The 14,830-nt window shown below is 42.8% G+C and overlaps 1 protein-coding gene across 1 annotated transcript in view; it reads left to right on the forward strand.

The window, feature by feature from the left end:
- Positions 1-3,593: 3,593 nt before the first annotated feature.
- The window catches only part of KCNJ6 (potassium voltage-gated channel subfamily J member 6), a 118,322-nt gene continuing 107,085 nt past the window's right edge, over positions 3,594-14,830 (forward strand). The window contains exon 1 of the mRNA XM_008931240.3: positions 3,594-3,639. Within this exon, the coding sequence (XP_008929488.2) occupies positions 3,615-3,639 (25 nt within the window). The 5' untranslated portion in view covers positions 3,594-3,614. The remainder of the gene's footprint in view (positions 3,640-14,830) is intronic.

The raw sequence follows: 14,830 nt of genomic DNA on the forward strand, positions 1-14,830 counted from the left end.
ATGATAATAATTTGAGGTTACATTCAGTCCAAGACAGGACATCAGGTCTCGAGATGCTGAGACTGGGCGATGGCTCATTTGTCTGATATAAAGGAAGTATTTTTTTTAAAAAAAGCCCAAAAACCCCAACTCCATTAGAAAAGGAGAGTTCACAGCTTCTGTTTTATACCCTCAGCTGATGAAAGAGCTCACAAACAGTACAAAACATTATAAAGTAGCATTTTAAATACCCCTTTTTACTGGTTGAAGTTATGCTTCACATAACAATCTACATTTCATCTTGCTGTCATCTATTGTTTGCTCTTTATGTACATATAATTTAAAATACGAGAAGCAGAATTTCTTGCCTTTTATGCACACAGGATGCCAATAACATCTCACACAGGTGTGCAAAGGTAGCAGAGTCTCTGCTGCTCCTCTGAGGTTGTGGAAGGTTTGGGTTCTTTACCACAGAACAGGCACTGTCAGCAACAGCCCATGGATTCAAACCCCTGCAGAAATCACTCTGTTCTTCAAAAAACCCCAAAAATATGAACTTCACTGTGTTAAGAGAGATGAAATATCAGTCCTGCTTTTCTGAGCTGGCAATTCTTGTTTACCCAGCAATCCCAAGAGGGAATTCAACCACAGTCTGCCCTTAAAGGCAACTTCTGTCCTGAAATGAAACACTGTGTTTGCTTTTTTTCTTGTTTTGTTTTGTTGTTTGCTTCTTTTGTTGCTTTGTTTTGTGGTTTGGTTTTGGGTTTGGGGTTTTTTTTTTAAAGCAGCAAATCTTATTCTGTTTTCAGTCTGCTTTCAGACACACACCTGCTAAAGTCAGGGAAAAAAGTGTGTTCTAATGCTTTTTTTTCCCCCAAGTTAATCTGCTAGAACTCATTCTGTCAGACAGGATGGGATTCCTTCTTTATCTGCCATCAAAAAGCAAATTTCTTAGAGGTGTTCAAACTTTCCTAAAATATCCCATTTTGATAAAACAGATGAGTGGAAAAATTTTCTTAGTTTCCAGAACTTCACAGTCTGTGTGTGTGTGTGTGTGTGTGTGTGTGTGCACAACCCAGTGATCATTAGAGAAAGGGAAAAGTACAAAACTTGTGAGAAAAATTTCATACAGAGTCTAAAGTTCATTGATAACAGTACAAAAGATTAAATTTTTCAATAAAATGCCTGGAAAACGGGATGGATTTTTTTACTCCACCCTATTGAGGAGAAGATTCACATTTTTACCTTCTAAAGGAAGAACTTCAGCAGTCCTGGTCATTTCTTTTAAGAACAGTAAACCAAGCTCAAAAACTTTTTACCTTCTTCTTATGTATTATATTTAATATTTTCACTTTGAAATGTCATTCTAGTCTCCTATATATCATTAGTAAAAAGTATTTAATAATGTGCAAGACCAAAGCATTAATGTTTAAAATAAGAACTTTTTTATTAGTCTAAGAAATCCAGCCTTCCACCTCCAGGGCTCAAACTGATCTTTCCCAACTGTTCATCCCTGATAAACTGTAAGTTCTGCAGCAGAAGGAGGTGTTTTGAGGCCACATTATAAAGCAACATGGACACAAATTCCTGATGATTTTCAGAGTGCTGTGCTTTCCTTTGATGATTAATGCCATGCCAAAAATTGCCATACAGGACCCTTTTTATTTTTATTTTTTTAAACTGACATTCTCCTGCTACTTCTTCCTTCCTTCCTTCCTTCCTTTTTTTCCTTTCATAGCAGTGCAGGAATCTGATGCTGGATGTTGTCAGCATGGCTTAGGGCATTAACCTCACCCAAATTTGGGACACAACCTTAAACCTTTCTTTTAATACTAAACGCTCTAAGGGGTGTATGAATACAGTTGTGCAGCTTTATCTGCTTGTTTCGTGAATTCTAAGGTTCCTCATTACTGTGAGATGTCAGTGGGGCTTTTTAATAGAAGTCTAGATTTCTGAAGTGCAAGTAGTGGTTTATTCGGTATGGAAAATATTCTTCAGGTTTTTGCACCAGATGGAAGCCAATACTGGGATAAGATACTTACTGGGGAGTCAGTCCTATGAGGAGTGGCTGAGGGAGCTGGGGGGGCTCAACCTGGAGAAAAGGAGGCTCAGGGGGGACCTTCTGGCTCTGCAACCCCCTGACAGGAGGGGGGAGCTGGGGGGGGTCGGGCTCTGCTCCCAGGGAACAAGGGACAGGAGGAGAGGGAACGGCCTCCAGCTGTGCCAGGGGAGGCTCAGGTGGGACAGGAGGAGGAATTTCCTGCTGGAAAGGGTGGTCAGGCCTTGGCAGGGGCTGCCCAGGGAGGTTTGGAGTGCCCAGCCCTGGAGGTGTCCCAGGAAGGCCTGGCCGTGGCACTCAGTGCTCTGGGCTGGGGGACAAGGTGGGGATCGGGCACAGGGTGGGCTCTGTGGGCTGGGAGATCTTTCCCAACCCAAATGATTCTTTGATTCTGAGACAGAAGTGGACAGAATTCACCTCCTCTCAAGTCATGAGATGATTCTACTCTCTTACATAAAGCAGGAGGAGTTGCATTTGAGACAACCTGGCACCTCTGCAGCAGAGTCTGCTCGTGTCACAGCCAAACAGCACTGGAAAACCACATCTATCCTGTCTAATCACACCTGGCAGGGACCATTCTCACATCACTCTCAGCCTGTGGCTTTCCCCAGTGCTAGTTTTTAGCACAGACCCAGCCAAAGAGAGATGTCACCACGCTGGATCCTGTCCCCAACCATTCCAGCTGCCACTGCAGGTCACCCTGCCCAGAAACCTGCACCTTGTCCCAGAGCTGACATGGACAGAGGGCACCTCTGTGGGGTTGCTGCCAATTAAAGTCTTACTTTGGTGGAAATTCTCTCCCCTCCTGAGGTTTTTGGGGAAAAGGGACCCACTCCCACAGCCTCAACACAGGTGGAGGGTGGAGAGCTGGGTCTCTGCCTGAGGCACGTTTTGGGCATTGGATTTTCACCAGGTTCAAGGGCTCTTGTTTGACCAAGCCTTCTGTCCTGGTTACAGCAGCTACAACAAGTGTCTGAAGTGGAAAAACAAATTTATATGGAAAAAAATTGCAATGTATAAGTGAAAAAACCCAGCAGGTTTGACTGGGAGTCCCTCGTGTCTCAAATAAATGAAGCAGCACTTCAGTTCAGTTCAGCTCAGTGTCAGCCCAGTACCACACACACACTCCAGCTCCTGTAAGAAATCTATTTATTTCTAAATAAGTGCTTTCTTTCCTGCAGTAAAACTGTTTTGTGGGTTGATCTTTTGTCAGGAAGGCCTAACACACTTGCAAATTTTAACAGAGAGTGAGAAAGAGCAGGATTTCCTCCTCCATTATCACTTGGATTGAATAATTTGGATCACTCCAGCAAGACACACACACATGGACACAGAAATAAATACAAGTTTCACGCTTCACAGTTGTCAAAATTGAGGAATTACAAGAGGAAAAAAAAAGGTGCAGGAGTGAAGTGCAACCCCTAGATAAAATAAAAATATGTAATGGAGTCATGTCCTCCCCTCACACTGCCACTTGCACTCAAGTGTATTAATATTTATATATATATATATATATATATATGTTTGTTTTTCATTTTGTCTGTTCCCCCAGGAGAAGCCCAAAAGAGAAACAGAGATGGCCAAATTGACAGAGTCGATGAGTGAGTACAAATAGGAAGTTCAACCACTTTCTTTATCCATCTGTCCCCCTCCCTCACATGATGCCACGAAACCAGACAGCAGTGCTTGCATTCAGGGATCTCATTCAGCCCTGTCTTCACTCTTAATTCATCATAAATCATCCCACTCCTAAAAAAAAAAAAAAACAACAAAAGAAAATAGGAATCCCCAGAACAAGGGCTGCTATTTTCTTCATGCACTGCTTGAATCACCCGTATTTGGATTTAAATCCAGCAAAGAAGCTGCTACAGGTTTGACTTTGTGAGTCTGAGCTTTATTTAAGTGGAATTTAACTATTTTGGATTTAATAAGTGCCTAATTTACTCGATTCAGGTCAGTGCATGTGTTCCTTCACAAGCTCACAGAAGGTCACACTAAATGCAGTGCAATTATCCAGGATTGTTGCCTGTGCCAGACTCATCCAACAGGAATTATGCCCAGAGATATATCTGGGAAGCTTTTCCTTGATTTCTCTGGTTTGTAAGAGGGGTGTGTGTACTGTCTTAAATATGTGACCAACAAGAGGCAGTTTGTGCTTTTGCCATAATGTGGGGTCTAGATAATGGAGTGGTGCCTATAAGCACTTGTAGCTGAGACACTCAGACTGGATAATCTGTCTGTGGGTGAAACTGGGAGACAATTCAGGATGAAATGCTGGCAAACCACTCTCTCTTTCCACAAACTGATGTAGCTCCACAAGCTTAAAAGAACTAACTTCAAAAGGGAGAAATCTTTTATTCTGCCTAACCAGAGCCTGTAGAAATGCAGAAACACGGATATTCATGACTCATTTATATCAGAAAGTTGTTTGAAGGGGTTTTTTTTCTGTTTGTGTTCAGAAGGCCTGTTCCTAGGGCAGCACTTCCCTGCCTTTTTACTCTCCCAAATCACTTTCTCTCCTTTGGAATCATTCCCTGTAGGGTTAGATGGGATATCAGGAAGAAATTCTTGGCTGTGAGGGTGGGGAGGTCCTGGCACAGGTTGCCCAGAGAAGCTGTGGCTGCCCCTGGATCCCTGGAAGTGTCCAAAGCCAGGATGGATAAACTTGGAGTAACCTGGGCTAGTGGAAGGTTCCCTGGACAAAGATCCCAAATCCCAGAGAAACTCTGTGCTGTAAGGATGGTAATTTTGTTCCAGTAGTCTCTGTGGATGTACAATGTCACCCTTGGAAGCATCCTGTGACCCCAGCTGGTGTTCCTGGATGTTGGATAGTTGGATAATTATGAAAGAGGGGTGGAACAAAGGAGGAGTCTGTTATCCAAGGGGGAAGAAGATAAATCTTATCTCCCCTGTGCATTAGGTGCTTGCTGGACTTTTCCCAACCTTTCTGAAACAAGGTGAAGGAAAAAAAATGTGTTAGGGCAAAGCAAGCAGACCCTGAATGCTCTGAAAAGTCTGAGCAGTGGCCTCCTTAACACTTTAAACCTGATTGGGAACACAAGCTCAAAAATGTAGTTCCTTTAGGATGCCCGTTTGTCTTGCCAGTTGCTTTTATCTGACTTTTTAAAGACAGAATGCTGCTTAAAAGGGTTTATTGCTGCCTTGTGCGAGGATTTGTTCATACTTCATGCAAACCTTTTATGAAATTTTCAGATGATTTCATGGCATTTTGAAATATTTTTTCATAAATCACAAACAGCCTTGCAAGGTGGAAAGGAAATTCCCAGTGAGTGTAACACAGTGCCCATTTTAAAGGTAATCCAGACTAAAATGAGATAAATGGAATGGGAAAGCAACAAGCTGGAATAGAGTGGGCATCTGGTTTGGACTGCAGGGCCTTTTTCTTGGAACTGAGCAAATAAAGAAGGGCATTCAAGGCCTTAGAGGGTTTCAAAGCCCTCAAGAAATGGCTTGGTCATGGTACCAATATAACAGAATTATTATTTGCTGTTCTGTTTCACCCAAGGGCTGTGCTTGCCTCTTCCCTCTGTTCAAATCTCTTCACAGCTCCAGAAAAAAAAAAAATCAATCACCTTCCCTGCACTGCTGTATCTTTTTCTCTCTCTCAAAATGCTCTGATGAAGTTCCCAGCAACTGCTCTCTTCCCTTTCTCCTCCATAAAGATTTTCTGGATGTTTCTGCAGCAAGAAAACCCCCCCCACACACCTGAGGTTCACATCACACTAAGGGAGAACACTGAGAGAACACTGATGCAGAGGTTGTTCAAAGTCTGTTATTTTTTTTTTTGCCAGCAGGGATAAAACTCTGTATTTTTGTCACATTTTGCATTTCCATTCTCAGAGGATCTGCCACATCAGTAAGGAAACAGTGGTATTAATATTTTCTGTCCTATTTCTGTAGGAGCTTTATGGTGATGGAAAGAGGTATCGTGACAGAGCCCTTTATTGAGGGATCTGTTTTCCTTGGAAGTTATAAAAATAAAGAAACAAATAGAGGGAGAATCATTTTTATACAACATTTAAAGTGCAAACTAGAAAGGAACATTGAGCTAAATTTTTCAGGATGGTCCCTTAGAGCTGATATAGAAGCAGAAATTAATACCAAATAAGACCAGGCTTTGCCCCAAGTTATTATTTCACAACACTTGCACAGAATTAATAGAAAGCCACCATAATTGCACCAAGCCCTAGGGAACTGCCCACAAATTCCTTTATAATGCCTTAAAATCCATATGAATTTTGAAATTTCTTTGAGGCAATTTGCCTCATATCACCTCAGAATACTCCAAAGCTGAGCATGTAAATGAAACCAGGAACCAAATAATTTTCCCTGTGACTTTTGTTCCCTTCTCTTCCTGTTGTTCCCTTCTTTCCCTGTTGCTCTTATGCTTCCCATGCCCTGGGGATCATTTTTAACCCAAATGAGGCCATCACCTGCAAATAGCTAAAGCACAGCAAGAAAGGCAGGAGAGCAAACATTAAGCAGTCCAGGAAGGTATCAAATGTTCATGCTGGTGTATTTGACCAAGAGGAAAAATTAGATATTCAGAGAAACATCCTCTACCCTTCAGAATACTCTGTGGAATGAGAATTACTACAGGACATTTAGGGAGTAGCCAAATATGATGATGCTTTGGTGGTATCTTAGAAAATTCATTTTGGGGTCCACTGTGATTGAAAGGAATTTTCTCTCTGGTTCCATTGGTTTCTCCTTGTGCTTCCCAGCTAGTCATGATGTGCAGCCTGTTCCTGAGCTGTCTGGAGTGAAAACAAGCTGTCTGCAGCCCCTAATTGGTATCTGGAATGTCTCACTCATGTCAAGGATGTCTGGTTGTTTCTTTGGCAATATGATGACTTGGACAGCACCTACAAAGTTCTCCTCAGGGTCTTGATATTCCCAAAAACCCTGTCAGAGATGTGAAGATAAAGTGAGAATGTGAGTGAATCCCTTCCCTTTCATCCTCAGAATGAGCTCTGAGTCCTCCAGGTCACCTAAGTTTGTACAAACTCTTTAGTGGATCTAAAAAAGTCATTTTGGCATCCACTGTGATTGAAACAAATTTCCTCTCTGGTTTCATGAGTTTCTCCTCCTGTTTCCCAGCTAGTCATGATGTGCAGCCTGTTCCTGAGCTGTCTGGAATGAAAACAAGCTGTCTGCAGCCCCTAATTGGCATCCCTGGGATGTCTCACTCATGTCAGGGAGGTTTGGTTATTTCTTTGGCAATATGATGACTTGGACAGCACCTGCAAAGTTCTCCTCGGGGTCTTGATATTCCTAAAAGCCCTGTCAGAGATGTGCTCTTTGCTAAAGGCAAAGTGAGACTGTGAGTGAATCCCTTCCCTTTCATCCTCAGACTGAGCTCTGAGGTCTCCAGGTCACCTGAGTTTGTACAAACCCTTTAATGGAACGAGGGAGTCGACGTTCCCGGCCCCGGATTACGCAGGAGGATGGATCTCGTGTGCCCTGCCAGGGCTGGAGCACAATCAATGTGTGACATGAGCACAGTGAACCTGCTCCAGGCTAGAATTGACAGTGGGCATGGCTGGCTGCCTCCCAGCATTTAACCAGAGGAGTGACAGCCAATTAAGATGTTCCCAGGCAGTAGGGGCACATCAGGAACATCAGGCACATCATGTTTGCTCTGCTCCCCACTCACTCCACACGATTCACCTGCAGGAGGAACAGCCAGAGGCAGGAGAGTTGCTTTAAAATAAGGATGTTCCCTCATTTGTTACAAAAATCTCTACTCCAAATGCCTGCAAATTTATTTCCAGAGACAGTGATGCAACAAATCCTGAGACCTCAGATGACTCCAGACAAAACCTGCTGAATTATGGATGCCACAAATTTTACTCCAGGGGGGGTAAAAAGAATATAAGCTAACCTGAAAGAATTTCAGGAGCAGACAAAGCCTAGGAAAGGGCTGGTTTGTGATGGAGTGCTTTTCCCTAAAGGTTTCTTTTTCTTGTCTCCAGTGTCTGAGCCTGAAGTGTCCCTATTGCTCTCTCTCCTACTTGCAGGGAGGGTTTATAGAGAGAAAAATGTTTCTACTTTGAGTTATTTAAAAGTCACAGCATTTTCAGATTTACATGTGCCAGGGTAGTCTGGAATTTTTTTTAACAGCTCTAATTATTTTGAATTAGTGTTTAATGACATGTAAGGAAAACATACAGTATGTTACAGTAAAAACATATCCAACATAGTCTCTCTTGCTACAGGACATTGGAGCACTTCTACCTCAGTGTTTTTTCCCCCCAGTAGAGTTTTTATCTTTCTTTTTGTTCAGTATCCTGGGCTGCATCAAAAGCAGTGTGGGCAGCAGGGCAGGGGGGGATTGTGCCCCTCTGCCCCCTCAGGGGAGACCCCCCTGCAGAGCTGCTCCAACCCTGGGGAACAGCCCAGCAAGGACATGGAGCTGCTGGAGAGAGTCCAGAGCAGGAACCAAGAGGATCCCAGGGATGGAGCAGCTCTGCTGGGAGGAAAGACTGGGAGAGCTGGGATTGGTCAGCCTGGAGAGGAGAAGCTTTGGGGTGATCTGATTGTGGCCTTGCAGGGCCTGAAGGGGCTCCAGGAAAGATGGAGAGAGACTATTTCCAAGGGATGGAGTGACAGGACAAGGGGAAATGGCTTTATAATGAAGGAGAACAGGGTTAGATGGAGTACTGGGAATAAATTCTTGGCTGTGAGGGCAGTGAGGCCCTGGCCCAGGTTGCCCAGAGAAGCTGTGGCTGGCCCCGGATCCCTGGCAACCTGGGCCAGTGGAAGGTGTCCCTGCCCATGGCAGGAGGTTGGGACTGGATGATCTTTAAAGATCCTTCCAACCCAAACCATTTTCTCATTCTATGTTTCTAACCTTTTTATTCTCCCATCTGGATCATAAACACTGTCTTGAGTGAACACAACATGAGTTGTTTGCAGAATCAGGCATTTGAAGAACTGATCCTAAAGCCTGAGTTTCCACTTCAGTCTGAAACTCTGATTCTTCACTCTCAGAAAGCATTTCTGAGAACAAACATCCAATTCAACATTTTACACTGACACCAAGGACCGTCCCTGTCTTTCAAAGAGCAGATTCTGACAATGCAAAATTCAAGAGCTGAAACTCCAGAGCATTCAGAAAACTCATCAAAAAAGACATTTTCACCTGCTTGGGGCAGTCAGAGACATTTGTTTCCGAGACACCCAGGTATCCTTTGTGTTTAGCCTTTTTCATGAGGGTGTGCTAAGGGTAGAGCAGGAAGGCTGGTTTTTCCACAATATGTATTTTCATCATCCCTGTTGTGATGGCTATTTCTGGAGAAGTGGTTTTGTAGCAAAATATTAAGCCATAGAGATGTTCTATTAAGTGATATATCTAATTACTCTTGATTCAATATCGTATATATAGGTTGATAAAATTTATTTCAAACTTAAGTCCTGAAGTCTTTGGTCAAATTTTAATTACAAGTAACCAGAGTGTGTATGATTATTGTCATAATTAATAATTAATAATTATATAATTTTCATGTTATTTCAGCAGAAATTAGCTGATGCATATAATCAAAAGAACAGAAAGAACATTGCTATTATTAAATAAAAAAACAGTCAATTCTTGATGACAAAGGTCAAGTTTTGAGAGGAGAATGAAATTCTAAACCAGGAGTTCATTATACAAGAAATCAAGAAGTTTTATAGTTTTAGTTTCACTAGCAGGGGCTTAGGAGAGCTGTGAAATCATATATGTAATAATTAACAAGAGAAACCTGTTTTAATCAGAAAGCTGATTGACAGTATTTCCAGTCCTCAGTATCTAGCAACATGAAGAGTTTTTGCTTGACATTCTCTGAGCTTTTAAGGGTCTTATCTTTAACTTCTCTCTGCAAGGGTGAGGGACAGAGATGATGTTTGTTTTCCCAAATGAAAACCAAGACTCTCCTATAACCATGGGATTCTAGAAGCTTGGATTTCTCAAAAACATTAAATTTTGATAGCACTGCTAATATGACTTTGCCAAGCTAAAATCTTGGCAAAAATTAAACTCAAAATATCGGGGATGAGATAACCAAGAGCTGAATTATGAATTAAGTAAAAGTTTCTGGGCTTCTAGTCAGGAACAGTGATCACATATGGGCCAGACTGGGCTGCTGCTTATTACTTACACCTTTATATGTATTTTCCCTTATTTTTATTAACTCCAGATAGTCCATTTCTAAATCACCCACCTCTAAAACAAGGGCTACAATTAATTTGACACAATTTAAGAATTCTCAGTGCCTTTCCTTTGCATTCCTGTGCCCCAAGGCACAACCAAGTCGGGTTTTTCAGCCACATCTTTGCCAGGGAACACTCATTTTCCATGCTGAATTTAAGTGGTCTGGACACAAAGCTATTAGAGAAAAGACTTTCACAGTTTCCATGACACTGTTCTCCACTGTCCTACTGCAGTAACATCTTTGGGCAAAATGATGACTCTGTGTGAGATTTGGTGTGAGGCACATTTAGGTGTAAGTTGGTTTTCGGGGAGGAAATACATGTCCAGTGTTTTTGGAAATCATAAGGTTTAGTTTAAGCATGTGCAGAAATTTAGTTTTGAAAGCAGAAGTCACTTCAGATTTTCAGCACCAGTTTTTGAGGACCTTGGAATGGGACTGAGGTGCCAAAAGTGGTTAAAGCCTTTTTTGAGACAACGTTTTCTCATCCTACGCAAATAATATGCACGTGTTCAGTTCTGGTTCTGGCCACCTTAACTGCCTATCCCTGGAGGTGTTCCAGGTTGGATGGAGCTCTGAGCAACCTGGGATAGTGGAGGGTGTCCCTTCCCATGACAGGGGGGTGGAACTGGATGATCTTTTAAGATCCCTTCCAATCCAAACCATTCCGTGATTCTATTCGGGGCTTGGCTTCACAATTTTAATGTTCTCCTAAAGCAAAGCTCTTCCTACACTTATTTAACACACATTTAAATCTTCCAAAGGTGCCAACCAGCAACGGACTTCAGGTGGCAAAGTGAGCAGTGCTGAAAGAAAAGGCCAGACTGTACATGTTTAAAAAGCAGGAAGTTCACATTCGCTCAATATAAAGAAGTGATTAAAAATGTCTAATCAATTGTCTTCACAGAGAGCAGATGAGTTGAATTAAATGCTGAAAAAACAGGATCAATGTTTCTGAAAGCTGTAGAAAACTGTCTGACCTGGATCAGCCTTATTGAGCCATCAAGCAGATAAGAGACCATAATGGATTTTAGTTCTGGGAAATGAGCATAATGTGATGAATAGCAAAGAATGGTGGTCAATGGTCAAGGGACAAACAATCCAGAAAAAAAATGGGCATCTGAGATGTACAAACACAGCTGTTAAACAGGTAGTACCATAAAATATTGGATTTTTAAACCCTTAGACTTTGAAAATTAGTTACAAAGGCATCCAGGATCAATGAATGGAAAATATTGTAGAACACGGTAAGATAAATTATTTGATGTGAAAAAGAAGCATCTCAGTTCATTGGAAAAAGGTCCCAGTTGATTATCCAATATAAACAATTAAGGAAAAGTCTTAGCATGGTGTTTTTGACAGATGTCTTTTAAAAGCCTTATAATCTGGTGTTAAATTAATCCCTAAAGCCAGACTATGTTCTCCCTGTATTTTTCACCTGCCTCCATTGCTCCTCAAACACTTGACAGGGGATAACAGGGACAATATTAGCCATATTAAAGGCAAATAATGCCTACAAGAGTGTGCACAGAACACACTAATTCAAAGTGTATTACTGCTGAACGACTGCCCATACTCATAGCTCAGGCTCTTCTAACTTTATTTACCACTATTCCTTTTACCATTAAATATCTTGAACTACATGGAGGAGAAAACCAAAAAGACTCCAGAGAGAGTCATTGCCAAGAGTAAGAGAGCTGTTAAAATATAAACCTGTAGGATCTGTCCTCCTCTGAGTGAGGGCAGCACTGTTTTCAGACACAGGGATAGCAGTGATTGTGCAATGGGGTCGTTCTATACTCCAACATCAGTCAATCCCAGATTTCAGCATCACTCCCTTTGCTTTTTCTGCCCATGAATGTCCCACAGGCATCTCTCTCCCTGCAGGAAAGGGAGATCACAGTTGTGTTCACCTGCTGATCCTCATTGTTAGCACTGCACTGCATGAAATTCTGAGATATAATGAGAGATTTCTCCTTCTTCCAATTATCATCCCTCCTGTAAATCATTCCCCTGTCTCCCTTCTTCCAGTATTTACCAGCTTTCAGAACCTTCCTCAAGTCACCTCATTAGATTTTATAACCCACATCAGCATCCAGGACCTCCAGTCCTGGTTGTTCTTTGCTGAACTCCTTCCACTTTGTCATCTTTAAGCTTCCTAAGTACATTCCTTAATGCACACACCTATCAGAAAAGTAATGGAAAAACAGAAAGGCTCATCCAAAATAAAATCCTGTGCTTCTTCAGGACAAACAAAGGTAATTCCAGCCCAGCTGATGGAATAGCACCTTGGATAAGTGCGTTTCTCTTTACCCTTCCTGACAGCACTGATTGTGGAGAGGGGAAATGGTAAAAGGCAGAAAACAGAAAACCTTAATGCCATCACGTCTGGTGAAATACTTTTCGTGGCCTGTGAAACACTTTGCCACAATGTACCACAGCCTAAATAAAGGGTTTAAAATAATCCTGTCAGAGATGGGCTGTTGGGTTACCAAACGTGCAGTTTGGTAACTCAGACATTAAAAGGCAAGGAGGTAGAAGGAGAATAATAATTTCCTAACCAGGAAAGACTAGGGAAAAAGTTCTTTTGTGGATAGTTTCATAGAAGAACTTCAAAACAGTTTGCTGGAGTATCTCCTTCGTCATCACCACCACCAGCCCCACATTAGTAGTATCACTCAGCAGTCATAACTTTCCCTGTGTTCCTGTAGTTTTAAGGCTGGGGACCCTTTTAATCCAGTGTCCTGTGTTCATCTGAGCAGTAGGAAGAGTTTTAAGCACGGCTATTATCCCTAGACCTTGGAGACCCTATAAAATTCCCAAAGGCAACATGACAGTTTACAGAGAGAGGAAATCCATGATACACCTGAAGCTGAGGCTGGCCACTGTTCCAGGGGCTTTCCCTGAGCCAGCTGGGTTCTTCCTCACCAAGAAAGAATGGGGACTGGGTGGTGTGGACAAAGAGGCTGGAGATAGAATCCATGATACCTTTGACTTGTATAAACACGGACTTTCTGCCTCATGTCCAACAAGTCAGTCAAATTTTAGTGGTGTGTGATAGGGCTCAGCCCTTGGGTGCAATTTAATTGTTTTATGTGTGTCAGCAATAGCGTGGCAGCAGGATCAGGGAAGTGACTGTCCCTCTGTGTTGGTGCTGCTGAGGCACCACCTCAAATCCTGGGGTCAATTTTGGGTCCCTCGTGACAAGAGAGACCTGGAGGGGCTGGAGCGTGTGCAGGGAAGGGAAAGGAGCTGGGGAAGGGGCTGGAGCAGCAGGAGGGGCTGAGGGAGCTGGGGGGGCTGAGCCTGGAGAAAAGGAGGCTCAGGGGGGACCTTCTGGCTCTGCAACCCCCTGACAGGAGGGGGGAGCCGGGGGGGGTCAGGCTCTGCTGCCAGGGAACAAGGGACAGGAGGAGAGGGAACGGCCTCCAGCTGTGCCAGGGGAGGCTCAGGTTGGACAGGAGGAGGAATTTCCTGCTGGAAAGGGTGGTCAGGCCTTGGCAGGGGCTGCCCAGGGAGGTTTGGAGTGCCCAGCCCTGGAGGTGTCCCAGGAAGGCCTGGCCGTGGCACTCAGTGCTCTGGGCTGGGGGACAAGGTGGGCATGGGGCACAGGGGGGACTCGATCTTGGAGCTCCTTTCCAACCTCAGTGATTCTGTGATCAAGGAGGTCAGGTCTGATGCTCCTGCCTGACTCCAAATCTGCATCCATGTCTTCACCAGCTCACACTTTACTCCTGGAACAATATGAAGCCTCCGTTCTACTCCAGCTGATCGAGATTGACTGATGGGGAGATGATTGTGCTTCCAAATCATGACACTTTAAATTACCATTTTCATTCATTCAAAGGAACTAAATCACAGAGTGATTGTCATTGTCTGACATATTTATCATTGTCAGGCTGAGCCTCCTCTCTCTCCACATCACAGGATTCCTCTGGTGCTCCCAGGAACCCACACAATGAAATCATGGCACGTGTCACGAAACATTTGCTCACCTACCTGCAAATCAAAAGGACAACAAATAGCAAGATTGCCTGCCCTTAAAAATGGCACATTTTTGCTGAGGTTAGAAAAACCTACACTTTCACTTGATAGCTTTGGGAGGCAGTTTAAACATCTTGTTCTTCTCTGTGTTGTAGTATTGTTTGAATAGTTATTTTAATGACAGGCGAGGAATAATTTCCTCTGAAATCTGCTGAAACATAGGATGGAGTATTGGCACATTTTTTTAATTTTTTTTTCTTTTTTAATTTTAATAGAACAGAACTATCTACAGACCTCCTGCTAATTTAGTTTGCTTCCTATGGCACGTTGCTCTTGCATGCAGCTGAGTGTCTTTTTGGTGATAACATTATTATTTAGGGGATTATTACTATTTTAAGGCACAAGTAACTCATGCTGCTGTACTAATTTGTGGGTGAATGTTGCATATTTTTAGTATCCATTCAATCATATGTGCTGGGCTGTAATGTTTGAAAGTGAAATCATGAAAGGCATGATGGAAAAACCCATTAAAGTGAACAGAAAAACTCCTGCTGTTTTTCTGCCTCCTGATTTTACGAGGCGCCCATGATGTTAACCT

Source organism: Manacus vitellinus, unplaced genomic scaffold (genome assembly GCF_001715985.3).
Source record: "Manacus vitellinus isolate BGI_N305 unplaced genomic scaffold, ASM171598v3 scaffold_86_pilon, whole genome shotgun sequence".
Lineage (NCBI taxonomy): Eukaryota > Metazoa > Chordata > Aves > Passeriformes > Pipridae > Manacus > Manacus vitellinus.